The sequence below is a fragment of the Heloderma suspectum genome, chromosome 3 (assembly GCF_057233095.1).
Source record: "Heloderma suspectum isolate Gila_16-S chromosome 3, 16-S_ref, whole genome shotgun sequence".
Taxonomy (NCBI): Eukaryota; Metazoa; Chordata; class Lepidosauria; order Squamata; family Helodermatidae; genus Heloderma; species Heloderma suspectum.
In genome coordinates this window covers 207074720-207096487 of record NC_139460.1, presented here as the reverse complement: position 1 = coordinate 207096487, position 21768 = coordinate 207074720, and the positions used below count along the sequence as shown (strand labels likewise).

Genomic DNA, 21768 nt, shown 5'->3' with positions numbered 1-21768 from the left:
CAGCATAAGACTACATCTGGATGGCTGTGAATTCTGTCATCTGAGCTGAAGTCATAGAGCCAGTTCACATTTTGCACCAATGCAGGTTTTTGCAGATCCAGGTGTTGTCTCTGCACTAGCATTGACATGAAAAATGCAACATGTGAGCCAAAGCATATCTGCAGTGTTCCAAAATGCAGATTGTCAGAGCTGAGACTATAAACCACATGTTATATTGCTCCTGTGAATGAAGACATGGGAATGGCTACTATGTCTTGACAAAACCGCCTAATGTAACATGTGAATAAACCCTAAGGGTGGGTGCTGATCATTGCCGGCTCCAGCCTTTGGAGGGCCCTTGGACAAGATACCTTTAATGGGCCCCCTCCCTGGGGGGGTCTCCTTTCTCACCAGCATTGTCATCAGTGGGTGCAGCCAGGGCTGGAACTTGGGGCCAAAGTCCAGGGCCCCAGATGATCACCCAGAGAGTGGCAGGTTACGAAGACACATTAGGACAGTAGAAGCAGTCTCTATTTTATTCCTGTAGTCAGGATAGAGCTATGATTTGAAGTTAAAATGCAGACCTGCACATGCTCGGAGGATTTTGTTTTAAAAAATCAGGCTTGGCAGCCAGTTGTGTTGTTGTTGGTCTCACATGTCAGGAATGTAGAAGCAGTTCAAAAGCAGGGAATGGCTGTTTGGGGTTTCACAACTGAAGCAATACACGTGGCCATCTAAAGCCCCCCCTCCCGCCAGGAGTCTAAAATTACCTAGCTACACCACTGTTGCTAGCTACTGTCCCTGCTCCTCCTCTTCCTCACAATCACTGTTGCCTGGGTCAGAGACAGACAGAGAGATGGGTGAACAAGCAGGTTGCATCAGTGAAGAGGGGAGCAGAGCCAGGGGGCTCTTGTCCGTGGGCCCCCTACTGGGCTGTGTGCCCCCAGCAGGTGTCTGGCCATGCTAACCTGTGACGCCAGCCCTGCAGATGCACACTTTTGCTGACTGTGTGGTAGTATGATCTACATGGAACTGTGTTGTTTGAAGGGCTTTACTGTATTATGAACTCTGGTGCTACACTTCAAAAAAGCACCCAAACCTACTTTTCTGAAAGTGAGAGGGACCCCATGGGAGTCAGTGTGCCCCCAGTAAAGCCAAAAGAGTTTGAGCATCCCCAACCGAGACAAGGATTGAGAGACAGCAATAACTCTGCTGATATTGCTCACTTTTGTCTGGGGCCTAGTGGCAAGGACAGAATGAAAGAAATGTGGGGAGTATGAACTACACAGGCTCACAAGCATACTTTCTGATCCTAGGGGTGACACCACCAAGGGAACTAGAATCCTATGAAAAACAGAGGTTTGCCATGTTGCCCTGTGAAATGTCAATTAACATGAGGTGGTTGGGTGGACACAAGATGCAGAGTTAACCATGTTGTGCACAAGACACAAATGCAGGCTCAGCCCAGTCAAGTAAGTAGTCATGCTATTCCCCAACAACTACTTAAACCTTTTCCTGAAGGCCCCATTTCACTTGATGCATGGCATTAATGTGAAATAAATACATTCAGATATCCTCCTTTATTTGCAGTGCAGCACGTCGACTGCAGTCTATCTCCCTCGTCCAAGAGAATCTTCCGTTTGCTTCTCTGCAGACACAGCGCAGACCTTTGGAACATTGGCATTGGCTTGTTCATACAAGATGGCCCTTTTCTTATTGTGCGCTTGATACTGATAGGCCATTTTAAAGTCATGAACCAAATGCTGGTGTTTTTCACAGCTAAGAATATCTTAAGCGTGATGTTACATCTCTACCGTTTAGTAGTGTTATCGTTAGACTTCCATGCCTCCCTGCGGTATCAGTCAAACAGCCGGAAAGGAGGAGTTGGATGTTGCCCATGTGAGCCTAATAATATCAGTCTTCCACCCAACAACTGTGATACTGAAGAAAAGGAGTGTGTTACCATTCCTCTGGAGGATTCCTCACCAGTCATGGCCGAAAGCCTATGAACTAAGATGTTTTATTCACAATATTTAGTTGTTTCCTTTCTAGGATGGTTTTGAAGGGGCTGGCATTATCAAACGGTCCATTCAGTTAGACATGTTTCCTGTCCGCTACAAGATGAATGTTTGATTCTAACAACCAAGAGGAGATGTTGGAGCAGCAAATTCGCCTGAATGGAAAAGTTTCAAACCTATTGATTTAAGTCAACTGACACTAAATCTGCAGCTTATTTATCCAATGGGATTAAGTAGAAATAGTTGTTTAAAACTTTTTAAACATTTGATGCATTAGCTGACTTGATCATTGACTCTAAGGGCATTGTGCTAGCAGAATATGGACCTGAAATTCAGGCTTATATCTATCCTGTAGCATGGTGGAGGACCTCTTGACTTCTCCGGGGAATCTTTGCAACTGTGGCAATGGCATGGAACTGCAACGGAATGAAAATAATAGATTCTTTCTGCCATTCTGCCATGGAAATATTATACATTCAGTGAATGCAAGGACAACTACTTTACAATTACCTCTCTCTTGGCTGGACTGAAAATACTGTTCACCCCATGGAGGAATTTCAAAAGTTCATGCAACTCTTTCTTTCAGATACAAACAAAATATTTTCTCCAAAATATTGCTTGATACCACATTAATATCATATTTGATTTAACCACAATCACTTTGTTGAAGGATTTTTATGGTGCTCATTTTATACAAAGACAATTGTTACTTTAACACTTAGGATTAGGTCAATTTAAATTTTAGGAGATCTCCTACTTGTGATAGGCTTGCCCTTCCCATGATGGTTTCCATGGCTGGGCAATTAATAACAGACAATAATTTTGATGGATGATCTACATGAAAACTGATGGCTGAAGCTTCACACCTCAAGGCTATCAAGTGATATCTGCAACTCTGTACTATATGAATTTTCCCTTGGGTCTAGTCAATACACAAAATTGTCAGAGTTGTTTCCACTTCCCATATTTCTAGACTTTGAAAATAAACGTAGTAGCAAGTGGATTATAAGAATGAATTAATGAAAAGATACTTCGGTAATCACCGTTGTAAGGGCTGCATGCTCGCAATATCTTTTTTTATGTTAATGAAGAAAAATGTTTGCAAAGAAAACAATTAGCTTTGTTATCTTTAACGAAGTTCATATTTTGAAAAGATGTCACTTTTAAATATAATAATAAAATGACTAAGTGCATGGGATAAAACTATTGACTTCATGGAAGTCAATGAAACCATTACAGTTAGAAGTGGCTCATTCAGTCTATGATAAAAGGTTGTCCTTTCAGTTCTCTCCAGAAGAGGAACTGAACTCAACAATCATTTCCTTACGTTGCTAGAGACCATACTTATAGGTTATTTGGGTCTTTAGGGTGATACCCACACTTGTCATGATAACACGGAACCTTGTTTCTCAAGGTGTTCCCAAACCTACATTTGCCTAGATAATGTGCGTGTGCACGGTCTTGCTTGCTTACAGGAGAGGACTGGTAATTGAATATGAACGGTGCCAAGCATCTCTCACGCCCACCAATTTTTTTCATATAAAACCCCCACCCCTCAACCAGGCTTGGTTCTGATGGGTATCACTCTTTAGTCAGAATGTAACTATTAACACTTGGAAATGATAAAGGATTACAAGCAAAATTTCCCTAAAGGAAGTGAGAAAATTCATGTCAATTATATTTGAGTTTGAACTTACAGTTGTCATGGCTGGGGATTCCCCCTTGGCACCTCCCAGCTTTGGAGAGGAAGACAATAGCTGTCCTTTGGCTCTAAAAGAAGACAAAATACATTGCAATTGCTATGACTAAGACCTAGTGGAGCAGTACGGCAAATAGAATTATGTTTATCAGCAGGGAAGGCCATCCCTGGTTCAAATCTCACCGCAACCACAAACCCACTAGGTGGCCCTGGATGAGTTGCTGTTCTCGCAGCCTCTACCTCTTGTGAGATTAATAATGGTGATTTGACCATACAGGGTAGTTGGAACAGGGCAGTCACATCACCAAACAATGTACTGAGGCATGCTGGGGTTACTTGAATGAACAATTGGTGTACTATGCAACTCTTTCTTGCAACTCTTTCTTTACCTTAATTAAACCATTACAGGCTTCTGTGAGGTTCTGGATGTCAGGGCCAGCCTAAAACATTTTGCTACCCAAGGCAAAAGACAAGATGGCACCTCTCCCATTCTGTGTACAGAAGCCAACCAGACTGGCAGTTGGATCTTACAGGACAGCATCCTCCACTCCACCGGAGGGCAGCAAGCTAGCTTAGGGTGCACAGGGCAAGCCATGTGGCACACATATAGCTCTGTCCCCCAACCCCTCCAGTATCTGCTGATTGAGGCAGCTTCCTCATTCTGCCTAATGGTAGGGCTAGCCCTTCAGGATATGCTTCCTTCCAGTTTCCTCCAAGGGTAAGTAATTCTGTGGTATCTCTCCATCAGGAGTGATTGAATGATCCAAGGGGAGGGGCCAGATCTCAGTGGTAGAGCACCTGCTTTGCATGCAGAATATTCCTGATTCAATCCTTGGCATCTCCAGTTTAAAAAAAGGCTCAGGTAGCAGATAATGGGGAAGACCTCTGCCTATGACCCAGGAGACCTCCTGTCAGAGTCAACAATACTGGGCTACAAGATGGACAAATAGTCTGACCTTGTATAAGGTCATCTTCCTATGTTCCTGTCCAATGACACCAATGATATAGAAATAGTCCAGAATGACATCCCTCAGAGGAGGTCCCCTGTTGCATCTCTGCCTGGATCAGTGCTCTGGGAATTTCAGTGCTTTGGGATTAGAGGCTTTAAATGTATGAGAAAAGTAAAAAAAAAAAAAAAAACAACTTTGTTAAACTAATTCAAGAACTTAAATTAAATTATTAATTAAAATTGGTGGCATACATTACTCTTATACCCTAAAAGTAAATCCTTTGGGATGTAATAACAGCCTGCCTTCGGTTTTAAGTCAGAAAAATAATGAGAAACACTCCTATAAAGATGTAATGAGATGATGCATATAAAACACTTGGAACACTCCAGTAGAGAAGGTAATTGCTAAGTACAGGATATAGGTATACAGCTAGGATTCTTTTATATACATAAAAGAATCAGCTGTCAATGCGGCTGTATCACTACAGCCGTTAAGATTCTGGTCATGAGATTTTTAATGCTTGGGCACTGTGGTTTTCAATACACTTTGGACTGAAGGGAGGGTAGTCAACTTTAAAGTACTGGCATGCAATGAGCATGATGAAATGGGTGCTTTTAGATCATGCTAGGAAGACATTGTTTATTAGAACCTTCCATGTCACCCTGGCATTTCAAACGACATTCCAGAAGCCTTTACGATAGAGTTGCGTGGCTTGCTTTTGGGTAGGGGTATGAGAAATTGACTTCAGTTCATTTTTTACCAGAATTTCCCCAGTTCACACCTCCCAGAATCAAACACAGATCTGAAAAAATGCACAAGTCATGGAAGAATGTGCAGGAAGATAAACATGGATTTTCATGTGAAAAGAAAAAAAGGTTGCAATCCAATATAGACATGAGTTGGAACAAATTCAGGGTGGAATTCAGCGAACCTCCGTGTCTGAGTTTTGCTGATTTGAGATTCATACATCTTGACTTCTGGGCGAGTTTCCAGAAAGGCAGGGGCATGCAGTTTTTTCTTCTTCCTCAGGCATTTTTAATAGCTGTACACCAGATGAGTAGTTTTTGCATTGGATTGGACTCCACTTCCCAGATGCACCAAAGGCTGCTGGGCTCAGACCCTACTTCCAGACCTTGCCCAGGTAGCAGATTCCCCCCCCCCTCCAAATTGGCTATCTTATCTGTTAATGATGTTCTTAAAAGGCTTCATATTGTCTTCTGCCCTTCAAAAAGAAAATATTTTGAAATACACATTCTGAAAATCTTCCTGGCTAGGCTTCGCATCTTTCAAGACTGGCCTGTGTTTGTCCCCTGCTACTGAGATGACATTAAAATTGTCCACAGACATTTTTATTGATGTTAGTCCATGGACACTGAGGACTGTTTGCCTGGATATGTGTGTGTTTTTCTTTCTGTGCAGCGAGCATGGACGGGACTATGAAAACATTTATGCTTGCCTGAGCAAGTTTGCAGAGCAATCAGGAGAAGCTATGATTCTTCAAAGATTTGCTTCTTTTAAGATTTGCTTCTTTGAAGATAATGCCGTAATGTTTTTTTTAAAAAGCCGAAGCGGGGGATAGAGGGAGGTAAAACTTAGTCTCATTTGAAGGGATAGAACAACCCCCTGCTCAGTGCAGGAAGCCTGATTCCCAGGCGGTCGCCCATCCAACTACTGACCACGGCTGACCCTGCTGAGCTTCCGAGATCAGACAAGTGCACGCACAGCCAGCCCTTTGCTTGTTGCTGAGGAAATGTGAGTGCTGAGCATATGCAAATAGTAGCCGGAAGATGACATGAGACCATCGAGCGCTGTGATTGGACAAGAGGGAAATACAAACACTGCCTTATATGGACAGGCATGGGAGGGGACTACAACCAGATATGGTAACCAATGCGGAAAATCAGAGCATATTAAGGGGAAATACCAGGATATCAGGGTATTGAAAGCAGTAGGACAGAAGCAGGAAATTCCGGTTCCAATTCGAGGCAGGTACTGCATAGTCTGAAAGACAGATGGTGAAACCTCATTGGAAGCAAAAAAAACCCCCCGTAAGTGTAGATTGGCCCCCAAAGTCAGCTGTCTGAGGCAGCTGCTTTACTCTGCCTAATGGTAGGGCTGGCGTTGTGGCTGGCTTTGTACCCTAGCCACTGTAGGTCCTTTGCTCAATTGCATCTTTCTGACTTACCCATCCATTTGTGTTCTGCTCTGGCTGGGTCAGACTATGTGTTAAGCAATAAAGGGGCAAATCCAAGAGGCTAGTCAATAGGCAAGCAAATAGTCAAACACAGCGGGATCAGTCCAGCATAGAATCAATTTAAGGCAGGAGTAGTCAGGATACAGGCAATGGCCAAAGCACAGTATTACCAGGCAAGTACGGGGGTTCTGGAAGAAAGGCCTGAGGTACAGCCAAGGAGACTGGTCAAGCAGAAATGCAGCCCCAAAATCAGAGTCAAGCAGAAGTCCAGAGGTCAGTAGCACCGCAGTTCAGTCATAGGGCAAGATCAGGAATACAGGACACTAAAGGTAAGACATTGTTTCCAATGGTTAGTGGGCCCTGACTGAAAGCTTATATAGCCAGATCTTCCAGAGCCCCACCCAGGGCTCAGCAGCAGTTCGTTAGCCTCCTGCCAAAAGTCCAACTCATGAGGAGGGCCTTGATTACAAGGAAGACTTTACTCCTGAGGAGGCCTTTTCTGCAAGCAGACACTCCTTTGCCTGGCCATGGTCTTAGCCTGTACGTTCACATGTCAGCATTCTTGAGAGCTAGATGGTGGCTCAACATCCCCCTCTAGCTCAGAAGCAGGGCTTTTGAGGGGAAAGATCCAAAGTGACTTATTGCCCAGGGACATATGGCTCAGGAGGCTACAGACTGTTGTCTGAAGATTGTTGTCTGGGGCGGGGGGAGATGACAATTTGTAACAATCCATTCTTTCCATTCTTCCAACTGTCCCTTGCTCTAGATATTATTTCCCTATTAAAATTTGGACATGTAGCAAACCTGCTAAGAAATGTCCTCAGTTTTAGTGAGACTCTTGCTTTTTGTCAGAATTCCTCTGATGTTTTGCCAGAAGAGGAACGCACCCAAATTTGTTTTAAGATTTCCTTTAGAGGAAAATTCGGTGGCAGTGTGATTTCTTCCTTCTGACATTTTTCCCATCTTCTTTAGAAATCTGGCTCAAAAAAGGTTGTGCTCAAACCTTTAAAAATTATGACTATTGAATATATTAATGCCTGCTTTTTATATTTGGGAGGTAGTGGAATTCCCTAGAACCAAAATGTGGAGGCAAACTGACAATTATTTTTAATGCCTTTCCATGCATACTTTGCAAATAAAACACAGATACCTCTGTTTACTAGCCTACATATCTCATTGATAGCCTATTTCACATTCAGCTCCGCTCATTAATTAACACATGGCCAAAACTAGGTTTCAGACATGCTAGTGCAAATATAAAATGATTGTATTTAGGAGACCAATCCTATGGGGCTTAGACAGCACCTGTAGATTGTCCAAGAAAACCAAGATCTTGGTCACAGTTCTGATCTCGGCGGGTTTTCGTGGCATTGGAGCCCCGCTCCTGGATCTGCCTGGCCACCAAGGAGGTTTCTGCAGTGGCTCCCTCTATGAGGGTAGAACGTGGGCTTGTTGCGGGGTGTGACTGCGGGCAGGGAGGGAATGGGTCCATAGGATCCACACTGCCCCTGACCAGCTCCCCAACATAAGCCTGGCATAAATACTTGGAGCCTAGCCTTCTGACTTTATCAACAAAGCCATGTATTCTGCCGGCTAAAATTTAGGGTTCAGCTTCCAGTCTGCAAGTGTAGGCCATTAATCTTGGGGTGTCAGGTTACAGACTGGAATTGGTTGTGGCTTTTCATGGCCCTGGACTTGTCCAGGCAGTATGCTTCCTGTTGTGGTTTCCAGATGGAGGGCTCCTGGCACTAGCAACTACAAGGTGTTATTCAGCTGTTCCATCCTTTTTTCCTTCATGGATTTTCTACAGTAAGGATAAAGGCAGAAAAAGCAGTGGGAAGGTTGTGAGCAGAAGACGTCATCTGGACCCCCTGTACATTTCTGTGAATGCGGCAGGGTGATGGCATCATAAAAGCCGCATCTGGAAGCATTCCTTATGTGCAGATCAGATGCAAATTATTTGTTGTTGTTGTTGTTGTTGTTGTTGTTCAGTCGTTCAGTCGTGTCCGACTCTTCGTGACCCCATGGACCATAGCACGCCAGGCCTTCCTGTCCTCCGCTCTCTCCCAGAGTGTGCTCAAGTTCATATTCATTGCATCAGTGATGCTATCTAGCCATCTCATCCTCTGCCGTCCCCTTCTCCTTTTGCCTTCAATCTGTCCCAACATCAGGGTCTTTTCCAGGGAGTTTTCTCTTTGCATTAGGTGGCCAAAATATTTGAGCTTCAGCTTCAGTATCTGTCCTTCCAATGAGCACTCAGGGTTGATTTCCTTTAGGATGGACTGATTTGACCTCCTTGCAGTCCAGGGGACTCGTAAGAGTCTTCTCTAGCACCACAGTTCAAAAGCATCAATTCTAAAGCGCTAAGCCTTCCTTATAGTCCAGCTCTCACAGCCACACGTTGCTACTGGGAAAACCACAGCTTTGATTATACAGACCTTTGTTGGCAAGGTGATGTCTCTGCTTCTTACTATGCTGTCTAGGTTTGCCATAGCTTTCCTCCCAAGGAGCAAGCGTCTTTTAATTTCATGGCTACAGACACCGTCTGCGGTGATCTTGGAGCCCAAGAAAATAAAATCTGTCACTGCTTCCATTTCTTCCCCTTCTACATGCCAGGAAGCAATGGGGCCAGATGCCATGATCTTCGTTTTTTTAATGTTGAGTTTCAAACCAGCTTTTGCACTCTCCACTTTCACCCTCAACATGAGTCTCTTTAGATCCTCTTTGCTTTCTGCCATTAGGGTGGTGCCGTCTGCGTATCTGAGGTTGTTGATAATTCTCTCGGCAATCTTAATTCCAACCTGTGATTCATCCAACCCGATGTTTCTCATGATTTACTCTGCATATAAATTAAATAAGCAGGGTGACAATATGCAGCCTTGTCGTACTCCTTTCCTAATTTTGAACCAATCGGTTGTTCCATGTCCGGTTCTTACTGTTGCTTCTTGTCCCTCGTACAGGTTTCTCAGGAGACAGGCAAGGTGGTCTGGTACTCCCATCTCTTTAAGAATTTGCCAGAGTTTGTTGTGATCCACACAATCAAAGGTTTTAGTGTAGTCAAATTTGTATCTGATGCCAATCCGCACTGCAATGCGCATCCACTTCTGAACGTGCAGATTGCTATCCTAAATTGCAAAGGAATGTGCTCTGTTTCTTTCATAACCAACGTCTGTAAAAGGTAAGTAACACTTTGGAAACTGGGGGCAACAGGAGAGATTATGCTGTCCTTCCTCTTGAACATGTGTGAAAGTACTTTGCATTCCTTCCCACACACTACATGACCTTTCCTTTAGGACTATTTCATAATACTCTGCTGAGTGCTTTAAAGCCATATTTCAGTAGAAAGCACAGGAATCAATAAAACCCTTGGTTTTGTCACACTTAAAAATAGTTTTGATGGAGGAAGCATGTATGAAAGGTAGCAGTTTAGGTGGTTGTTTTCTTCCAACCTTCCTTTTTCTGACACATCTGTTAAATTGGTTGCTCTATCTCTGGAGATCAGTTCAGAGATATCTTGCATTTCTTTAGTATATTTTATACAAAAGAAAAGCCAAAGCATGCTACAAGTGGTAGATTCCTGAAGGTCAGAAAGAGCCAGGAGTGAAACTAGATCTGCTTTGACACAGTGAAATCCTAAGCATCTCAAATTAAATGTAGAAAACTTCAACTCCCATCAGCCTCAGCCAGCATGGACAATGGTCAGGAATGCTAGGAGTTGTAGTCCAAAACATCTAGGGAGCACCAGGTTGAGAAAGACTGGTCCAGACTGCAATATTGATGGAAGGACCAATGCACACAGCTCAGTTTGCATCAGGGGTAGCCCTACCATTAGGCAGAGTGAGGCAGCCGCCCCAGGTGGCAAATGCTGAGGGACAGCAGGGTATTGGAGGCATAGGCATGTGCAGCACATTTCATTAGGGTGTGCACCCAGGGAGTTTTTTTGGGTTTTTTTAAAGGCGAACATGTATTGAATACTCAGTCATAAAGGACATTATTTTCATCAAACAAACTAAAGAAACTAAACCTTAACTAAACTTTAAAAAAAAATTAACAACTAAACTTTACTTAAAAATACAAACTTTAAAAAATGAGACACAAAATATCATATTTTTTTTGGCGGCTGCTTATATAGGTTAAAGAATTTTCTAGAATAGTAGTCGGAGGGAGAGAGGAAGACCAATGGTAATGTGGTGCGACAGTAGTGGGGACACATGCTGGAGTGAAAGCGGGCTTCCTATACATTTCTACAATATCTGTATTACGCAATTCGGCATTTATTGCATAATACAACAATCCAGACTTTAAACCTAAAAAAACCCCATGCGATTAAATTAAAACGCAACACCACTTTTGTTTAGACCTTAGGGTGTGCCTGGGCACACCTGGCACAGCCTGTATGCATGCCTATGATTGGATGACAGAGCTGTGTGTGCCACTTGGTCTGCCCTGCAGCCCCTAAGCTAGCTTGCTGCCCTCAGGTGTCATGGAGGATGATGTCCCACTGCCAGTGTTGAAGTAAGATGAAACCCTCTGTCTGGTTGGCTTCTGTGTGTGTGGGTGCCATCTTGCCTTCACTTCAGACTGAAAACTGTCCTGGGCCAGCCCTGGTTGGCATGGTAGGGACACGTGGTAAGTAAATCTCAAATTACAGTAGATGGGATGCTGAATGATTATTACAATTATTAAAACCAGTAGAACAGAGGGATCTCTGCAAACAACAGCTTAAGAGACAAAATAAAAATAAAAATGGAGGTATCTGGTCTTTGGGTTCTTCCAGAAGAGGCTTTTATTGTGCACTCACCCTGCCTTGTTCACAGAATTTTACAGGTCATCTTCCCAATGCTTCAAAATCTGTTAAAGATGGAAAGACAGAATTGTTGCACAATGTCTTGATTGGTAGAGGTAGGAGACCTGGAAACATCCATTGTCTCCATTTTGATTCTGAATAAAGAACAATGGTTTCATTCAATGGGCAGAAAAATGCATTTATGAACAAATACACAAAGCAGCTTGAACCTTTTCTGTTTCATGAACTAATCAAGTTTAAAATGAGAAGGCAGTACACTTGATAAAACCAAAGCTATAGTGGGGGGGGGGGACTGCATAAGTAAAAGCTGCCACAGGGGTAGCCTGCAGCCATATGCCAGAAACTTACAGTGCTTGTATCTTATGTGAATTTTTTTATCCATCTAGTCAATAAGAAATGAGTCGTTACTATGGCAATTTTGACATGATGAGGTGGTTGTGTTACAGTGCAGCATGTCCATAAAAGAAAGCTGGGCTTGCCACACTCTCATGTAATCCTCTATTGCTAAGGTACTGTGGGTGTAATATGTCCACTTAGAAAAAAAGCTACGGGAAGTGTCGGTTGAGGAATGTATGTGTTTATAAAGGCAGACTGAATAAGGTAACTTCCAGAGGTCATGATTTAGTAAGAGAGCCAGTCCAATTCACATTGTTAATCGGTCTACTTGTAATTTCTAAAAGCATTGTTACCTTTCCCATTACACCATTTGGGTCCTGTGACTATTGTAACTTCTCGAGTGTTTGATAAGAGTAGCATCACAAAATTAGCCCCACTTCACATTTCCCCTGAGCAAGTGAATAGCTCACAGTCAGGACAGAGTACTTAAATCAATTTAATCTGGATTCTTTTTGATGGGACAAAGCAGGGAGGGATTGTGGAAGTGGAGGAAGAGCAGATCACAATGTCAAGCATACTTTAGCCCTATTTAGGCATGCTGAACTGAACAGAGCAAGCACGTGAGGAGAGGTAGTGCTCCAGCCCTGCTCCCTTCTGTCGTCACATTCGTCACCCTCAACTCGTGACAGGTGACTGTCTAAAAAGAGGAGATCCTCCTATATCCATGGGGGGCTCTCCACATGAACCCGAACACTAGATTGCATTGAGAGCTCCCACAGACACAGGAGGCTTTCCTCTTCAGACAGTTGCCCTCCACAAGTTGAGGGTGACAAATGCAATGAAGGAGAGGGGTGGGGCTGGAGTACTGCCTCTCCTCACATGTTTATTCTGTTCAGGTTCAGAATGCCTGAAAGGGGCTTCTGTTTTTGAGGTATTGAGAAATCTACGGTTCTACTACCTTAGTATAATTGCCCTTAAAGTAGGTGTTCACCTATCATTTGATTAGAAGTCCTTACTCAAATATGTTTATCTAAATAGCAATAAATCGGCAAAGGTTTGCAACTCAAGATGTGCTCACCAACCCTCCCTAGAGTTGTCATCAGAAGGGTACAGTCATCTGAAGGGGGTACGGGCATGTTTTCCCCTCAACTATCCCACCTGGCCAGGTAAGGTACTTTTAGCTGGACACCATAGGTTAACAGGTAGCTTTTGCATTGGAGTTGACCCAAACTCCCAGTCTCCACCCCAAGGGCTGATAAAAATGGCTAGTCTCCCCCCATTGGCCCCATTCCTGGCCTTGCTCTGGGTTAGACTCCTGGGTATACCAGCGTTCTTGACTTAGAGTTCAGACAACTGTAACTTAGGCTCTTCATAGAATGAAGTTCCATTCCCGCAAAGGTATTGACAGCTATCTCGAGAACGATATCAGTGCTAGGTATCTCTGTTCCTGTGAAGCAGGGTTGGGGAAGCTCTTTCAGCCCAAGGACCAAATTCCATTTCAGGGAAGCTCTTGGGATGGCTGCATTCCAGTAGTGGGTGGGGTGGAAGGAAAAAGGGGTGGGGCCCCAAATACCAGCATATTTTAGCTGAAGGCTCTTCCTGCCAGTAATGAAGCCCTGGCAGAGGCATTTTAACCTTTTAGGATGGGAGAAGGAACTGCACAAAAGGCAGGAAACCACCAGACAATAGGTGGTTGGGGGAAAGGGGGCAGGGCCATTCAGAAACCCCAGAGGGCCAAATTGGGACCCCAAGAGGGCTGGATTTCGCTCCCACGTCTGAGGTTCCCTGCCCTTGCCACTAAGGGCCTAGGCTAGCTTTCTTGCCAAAGCCTGGTCTTGCTGCGTGGGGAAAGAAACCTATGATACTCTAAAACTGTTTTGGAAGAATATGTCCTAGTGCTGGAGAGCATGAGCCTACCACCTCTAAAGACAAGGAATGCTAGGACGGGAAAAGAAGAACAGGGAAATCAGTGGGATCCATAAATGATACAGGTAGTTAGGGGAGGGACTTGGGCTGGATCTACACTTACTGCCTTTTTTCACTTCCAATAAGGTTTCACCACCCACCTTTCACGCTACGCAGTACCCGCCTCGAATTGGAACCGGAATTTCCCACTTCCGTGCTCCCACTTTCAATACCCTAATATCCCAGTATTTCCCCTTAATGTGCTCTGATTTTCCGCCTTCGCTACCGTATCCAGTCATAGTCCCCTCCCCGGCCTGTCCATATATGGTGGTGTTTGTATTTCCTTCCTGTCCAATCACAGCTCTCGATGGCCTCATGTCTTCTTCCGGGTACTGATCACAGCCCCCGTTTCCTCAGCAACAAGCAAAGGGCGGGGTGTGCGCGCGCTTGTCTGATCTTGGAAGCTAAGCATGGTCGGCCCCGGTCAGTAGTTGGATGGGCGACCGCCTAGGAATCAGGCTTCCTGCACTGAGCAGGGGGTTGTTCTATCCCTTCAAATGAGATTAAGTTTTACCCCCTCCTATCCTCCGCTCTGGATGTGTTTTTTTTTTAATTAAGGCATTATCCTCGCAGAATCGGGGCTTCTCCGCGATGTTTTTTTTTTCTAATTCAGGCATGATCTTTGAAGATTCAAAGTTGTGAAGCTTCACAACTTTGAATCTTGGAAGATCATGCCTGAATTAGACAAAAAACCATCGTGGAGAAGCCCCAATTCTGCAAGGATAATGCCTTAATTAAAAAAAAACACACACATCCAGAGCGGGGGATAGGAGGGGGTAAAACTTAGTCTCATTTGAAGGGATAGAACAACCCCCTGCTCAGTGCAGGAAGCCTGATTCCCAGGCGGTCGCCCATCCAACTACTGACCGGGGCCGACCCTGCATAGCATCTGAGATCAGACAAGCACGTGCAGGAAAACAGCACAGCGCTCGAGTGTGAACTGAGCTCACACATTTGATGAAGCACTGCAATGGGGAAAATGGGTGAGGGTGAATAATCACGTTTTAATGCGAGAGTGTTTAACCCGACGGGACACCGAATTCATTGCGATGGCGGGCACAATGTAGATTGGCCCCAAGTCACATGCCTCTGTACAGGGAAAGTTAACATGTATCATTTTAATTTCTTAAATTAAAAATAATAATGCACATGTAATAATTTTACATGCATAACAATTCCCTTATCACCAAAACAATAAAACAGAGCACAGCCCTCCCAAAGTTCTGTCTTTCAGCTTGAGTCTGCAACAAAGATATAAATAAAACTTCTGATCTTTCTGCTGGCCGAAGTAAGAAAACAGTCTCTACTCAGTTCACTCCAGCTCTGCAGCAATCTTCTCAAGTTGGATGCATCCAATGACACAGGAACAAACTTTGCAAACAGCCCTTTATATAATATAAAGGAACATAAACAACAAGGAACTCATAGTCCTTGTAAAAAGAAATCATGACTCTTTAAAATTCAAAAGGAAACCTCCCTACTAACTTGTCTCAAGGGTTCAGGGTCTTACAGGGAGGACAAAACAAGCTACTTCCACCTGCATTTTGGTAACTGCCTAAAATGGTGGCCACTCCTATCTCACTCCTTTACTGAGCATGTGCAGGGTTATTCCCACTCAAAATTCTTAATGAAAAATATACCTGTGGGTTACACCTCAAGGATACTCATAGATGTCCAGGAGAGTAAAGCAACCCCTGTCTCCACAACAAGGAAACCTCAGATAGTCACACTTACTCTGAGAAAGAATTGCTGTTTGCCAGCTATTTGTATTCATGGTTAGAATTTTCAGCTACAACCAGAATGCTTTCTGGGCAATGTTACTTGGCTTGTACATGCATCAGAGCTGTGAAATTCAACCACACCTCCCCTCAAATCACTGAGATAGCCACAGTGTCTGGAAAGGCTACCACTACAGTAAGTGAGTGACTACAGAGGTATACTATAGGTGTCAACTGGATTAACAGTCATTCTTTCTTTCTAGGGACCTATGGGAAATGTAGTTCTGTGAGGACGGGCTAAGGACGCTTATACAGAATGCTGTGCCCCATCATCAAACTACAATTCCCAGGATTCTTTGGCGGTGGTGGTGGGGAAGCCCAAAGTTATATGGGCTTCCATAGAACACCAAATAATTTTATCAAATAGATAAAGTGACTCAAATATGTTTTGAAGGCAGAATCCATGCCTTTCTTAGTTACATTTTGGTATGTGAGTTATCTGTAAGGAGGAGCCATAGCTCAGTTAGCAGGGCACAGGTTTTGCCTGTAGAAGGTCCCAGGCTCAATCCCTGCCATATCCAGGTAGGGCTGGAAAATTCCTGCCAGAAACCCTGGAGAGCCACTGCCAGTCAGTGTTGACAATACTGGGCTAGACTGACAATGGTCTGACTCAGTGAAAGGCAGATTCCTATGTTACCAACTTTCATCCAGCAGCTACAGCTGTAGCTTTAACAGCAGCTTGATTTGCAGATGGAACTTCTTGTCTACATGCTGCAAAAAGCTTGACTTGTTGATCTTTGTGGATCTTTGTGGATCAAGTGGCAGTTAAAAGCTCAAGAACAAACCAGATTTTTTTCCTGGTCAGTTGGCAGTCCTGTTTTTCTATTAAATATTCTTCCTAAAACCAAGCTCTAAAGGAAATGAGGGTTTCCTGAAGAGGAAAGTTCTGTGAGGTAGTGAAGGCTTAGTGAAGTAATGAAACCGTATTTCCAAAAACTCAGGGGGAGAGTGGATCCTTTGAAACGATAACAAAGAAAATAACTACACTCAAGTTCAAAAGAATTATTTGAAATAGGCCCAAAGGCTTTGAAATGCTCACGGAAGTAGAGGTTAAAAAGGGTAAAAATGAGTATCAAAGAGAAATAGATGAAGTCAAATATTTTGGTGGACTGGGAAATAAAAAAAAGTAATTGTGCAGTGTGGTTAAAAAGAAGAAAAGGATGACAGCTAAACATGTAACATCTAAGGCTGTGCAAAGCAAGGACTCAAAAATCATGGAGTTACATTGGTAAAGGTTACTAACATACCATACTAAACTAACAAAAGAGCTACAAAGAAATATGACAAAGGCATTTAGGAAGATCTGAGAACAAACGGTATGCACTTGTACCAGAGATTTTGTTTGTTTGTTTAGTTCATTAATTTACCACTTAACAGCAAAATAATTAAGGGCGCAATCCTATGGGGATAGTCGGCCAGCTTCGAACTCGGAGGCAGCTGACTATGCAATGCAGGGCAGGCAGAACGTTGAGGAGATCTTCTCCATGCTCCGGCCACCCTGCATTTGTGGCTAGTCGGCCAATTTTGGCTATTTAACTGGGGTGCCTTGGAGCAGGTGGGGGGAGGGGAGGCTGGATGGAGCATAGGAAGTGTCATAATGGTGCTTCTGCAGTCCCCTCACCTCCCTGCCCCCAGGAACACCCCCTTTTCGGCCGCTCCAGACTGCTCTTCCAAGCACAGAGCCAGGGACAAACTGTGCCTCCTACGAGGGGCAGGGGATGGGGTGGGGAGTCAGATTTCTGGGAACCGAGCTCAGAGCGCTGGTTCTGAGCTCAGTTCCCAGAAACCGAAAAATCCTATGGCCATCTAGATGCTGTCTAGTGGCCACTGAACTGCACCCTAAGGGTGCAATCCTGTGCATGTTTAGACAGAAAAAAGTCCTAGAACTCCAAACATGCCCCAGCCAGCCATGCTGACTGGGGCATGCTGGGAGTTCTAGGACCTTTTTCTGTCTAAACATGCATAGGATTGTGCCCTTAGAACAGTAAATCAAATGACAAGACATTAAACCAGACTTCTCCATCTTGTTGCCATCCAGATGTGTTGGACTGCAACTTGCTGCCCTCCAGATGGAACCTGGTACCCTCCAGATGTTTTGGGCTACAGCTCCCATTATTTCTAACAATTGGTCATGTTGGCCTGGGCTGATGGGAGGTGCAGCCCAAAATATCTGGAGGGCACCAGGGAGTGTGCTGTTGTGCTCATGTCCTGCTTGTGGGTTTCCCGTGGGCAGCTGGTTGGCCACTGGGTGAACAGAATGCTGGACTAGATGAACCCTTGGCCTGATCCAGCTGGCTCTTCTTATGTTCCTGTGTTCATATGTGCTTACTCCTGATCTACACTTACCAGTCAACGACACCTGCTCAGGTTATACACTGCTAATTCCAGATGCTCAGAAGTTATGATTTATGGGAGAGTGACTTTGTATAGACAGTTGTTGCCATGTTGATCCTGGAGAGAAAGAGATGTATAAAATGGACATCGTAATACTTCTTGTTGCATGAAATGTTAAGCTTTTGACTTAACAGAAAAGTCTTACAGCCTATAAGTCAGGGATGGGGAACTTCCAGCCCACAGAGTTTCCCCATCCAACCTGTAGTGCCCCCTCGGATTCCTCCAGGCAGAGGGGCTTGGCCTCCAAGCTTCACCCCCTTGAGGAAACCCTGCTGTTGGGATTCTCCTTAGCATGCTGCTTGCCCTCCCAACTGAGAGGGGGAGCAGAACCCAGGGAATCACCACTGTTATCGCCAATGACAGATTTGAGATAACAGGGGATGCAGTGCCAGGGACCTGGCTGCCATTGCAAGGAACCAGCAAGGATTGGGGGTGAGGGGAATCATTAATCAATGAAAGTGGGGAAATAACCCCTATTGTAGCATCAGGAAGGAATCAAGCAGAGAATTCATAGGTTCAAACCCAGCAACTCCAGTTAAAATGAACCAGGAAGCTAGTGATGTTAAAGAAAGCTGTCTACGGCCCTGAAGAGATGATGCCACTGCCAGTCAGAGTGGACAAGATTTTGCTAGAATAGAAGAACAAATAATCTGAACTGGTATAAGTCAGCCCTAAAGTACATTTGTCCCTATGTCCCTAAAGTACATTTTCTTGGAAACGATAACAGATGCCGTGATGATTCTTGTACCTTTATCTATTGTTTAAACAATTCATGTGCCACACTATAATTTGAAACCTAGGACCAACCCCTATTCTTTGCAGAGATCCCTGGCACCTTTACAGAGCTACAGTTTCCATGGTTAAACATGTGTCACTTAAATCTGTAATGCAGACTGTCCCCCAAAACAGCTCATGGTAGCTTCATATGAACCATTCCCTCTGATGCAGAACTCAGTGGCATTGTGGCTTTGTGCCAATCGTTTTGCCACCCAAATGATGCCTCCTGGAAACAAAAGAGAAGTTGCTGCATGTTCAGGTCAATCCCAAAGCAGGCAGAAATACAAACAATCTAGAAAACAACATGAGGCCCCAAAGAGGAAACTCCAGCCTGCAAAAAAGAGGCATGCGGGCTGTGTCTGCATGTTCTCACATGGGGTATGTGGGAGGGGGGAATGCATGTGCGCAACCCAGTGTGGCAGGTAACTGAGAGATGACAGTTCCGTTGCCTTAGAGAGCTTTGGCTATTGGCTGGTATAGAAATGTAATAAATAGACAGACAGACAGACACATGCATACATACATCCATCATACATACATACCTAGACGAAACTGCTCCAGAGCCTCCTAGATGAGGCGTGCTTGGCTGATGCCATCGACGGCTGCACTAGGGAAAAGAGTAGTCGGATGAAGGGGCAAAGCCAAGCAGGCTTCCATGCACAAACCTCGCCCTTCTCTCTCATCAGGGTCAGAGGAGACTGCAGCAGCCTCAGCAAAGGATTAGGTGCACCTAAATAATGGATTGCTAGGTATGGAGGCTCCTCTCAAGCCGTGGAGAGGGTCAGGATTCGGGAGCTCAGAACCAGGGGTGTTGTTAGGCTTAGGCTCATGGGGCCCTGACCCCAAATCTGGTTCCTAGGGCTCTGGTTCTATTCCCCAGAGCCCTGAATATCCATTGGTGCCAGTGCAAAGGGTTTTTTTCTTTAGCTTAATGGCTATACAGAGGTCAATTTTCAAGGAGGATTGCAGGTGCGGAGGGAAGGGTTAACTCTCCCCTCTCCACATACTGCACCATGCGCACCCTAAAATCACTCCCCATGTAGCCATTAAGCTTAGGAAACAAAAGTCCATTGGTTTTGGGATAATCTGGGGCAAGGTGCAAATTAAGGAAATAATTGATTTTATTTGAGATGATTTGGATGAGAAATGAGAAACTACACTCCAAGGTAGTTACATCTTGTAATTTAAGCAGACTAAAAGTGCAATCCTATGCATGTCTACTCAGAAGTTAAGTGCCATTGAGTTCAATGGGGATCACCCCCAGGTAAGTGGGTACTGGATGATAGGCTAAGGTTGCACGCCTTTACACATAGACCTGGGAGTACATTCCATCAAACTCAATGGTACATACTTCTGAGCAGGCATGCATAGGATTGCACTATTACAGCACAATCTGATGCATGTTTATTCATCAGTAAGTCCTACTTTCTTCAGTGTAACTTAGTCGCAGGTCAGTGTGCATAAGTGTGCAATCTTACTGTAAATATGGATAATATGATTTTCAACTGGAGTGAATGAATGAATGAATGAATGAAGGTTTAACAGGTAAAAGGCAATAATCAGCAAGGCCATGCACTCATTTTGCAATACACACAGGGCTAGTGGAGCCTATTGGGCCCCAACAATTACTTTTGAAATGAAAAAAAAATGGTTGTTGTACCAAAAATTGCTTTACTCCACACAGGGGGAAAAATACACTGCAAGATGTCAATCATTTTTCTATCTGCTCCATCATAGCGCCTCCTCTATTTACATGCAATTGCCGAAAATGATTCCTGTGAGTTATATAAGCCCCCCCTTTTTTTTATTAAGTGATGCTTTTGGATATCAGTCTCTGATTGTGGAGTTTAAAGGAAATGTCCGTCTGTGTACAGACTTCAGACTCCTTGCCAAGCATTGTCATCAGTGGTGATAGCCTGGAATATATTTTGTCTTTCTTTCTTTAGATTTCTAAATCATCTTCACAGTGTGCAAAAGAATCAAGGAAAATAGCTATTACAAGTAGCTTTTCTGATATCTGTGGCTCTGGGGAAAAGTATATAGACTCTAATGGAGGGGCTGTCTGTTTGGTGATGGACCCCTGTGGGTTGCAACTGGGTTTCAGGGTCATACTATCTGCTTTCTCTCTAGTCCTCCTCTGGTTCTCACACCATGGGCTCTTCCTTCATCAACTAAAAACTACAGCAACTCCAGTCTAATTCTTTTACCTTAGAAAAAAGACTAGTAAGGGCAGGGGCAGGGAGGGGACATGATGGAGGTATACAATTATGCATGAGGTGGAGAAAGAGTTTAGTTCCTCTTTCATTGGCTAGTCCCCAGGGGAAAAGTTCTCCCTTTCTCAAAATACTAGGACCTGGGGCCATTCAATGAAACTTAATGGGGAAAGATTCACGACAGAGAAAAGGAAAAACTTCTTCACACAGCACATAGTTAAACTATGGAATTCTCTACCACTGGATGTAGTGAGCAGAGCTATCACATGAACCAGGCAAATGAGGCCGTCACCCCAGGTGCCAACAGCGAGGGGCGCTGCCGCGTCAACATGGTTGCTGTGGCTTGCTTGCTGTTCTCAAAATTGTTCGGTTTGTTTGGTGCTCAGTACAGTGACACTGATAAATGTTGTAATTAAACACAGATGAAATCAATATTCCAGGAAATTTGTGGTTTTCTCCCCATGAAACCATTTTATGCTGTTCAGGAACTAACACCAGGTATGTGTGTGTGTGAAGAATTGTACCTTGCTGAGGGTGCCAAAATACCTTGAGACAGCCCTGGTAGTAAGAGCCACAGACATGGACAGCTTTAAAAGGGGATTGCACAAATTCATGGAGGATAAGGCCATCAATGGCTTCTAGTTATGATGGCTGTAGA

General features: G+C 44.1%; 1 protein-coding gene across 1 annotated transcript in view; it reads left to right on the top strand.

The window, feature by feature from the left end:
- TMEM26 (transmembrane protein 26) overlaps positions 1–4813 on the top strand; it is a 38776-nt gene extending 33963 nt beyond the window's left edge. The window contains exon 6 of the mRNA XM_084845362.1: positions 1570–4813. Within this exon, the coding sequence (XP_084701488.1) occupies positions 1570–1988 (419 nt within the window). The 3' untranslated portion in view covers positions 1989–4813. The remainder of the gene's footprint in view (positions 1–1569) is intronic.
- Positions 4814–21768: the final 16955 nt, after the last annotated feature.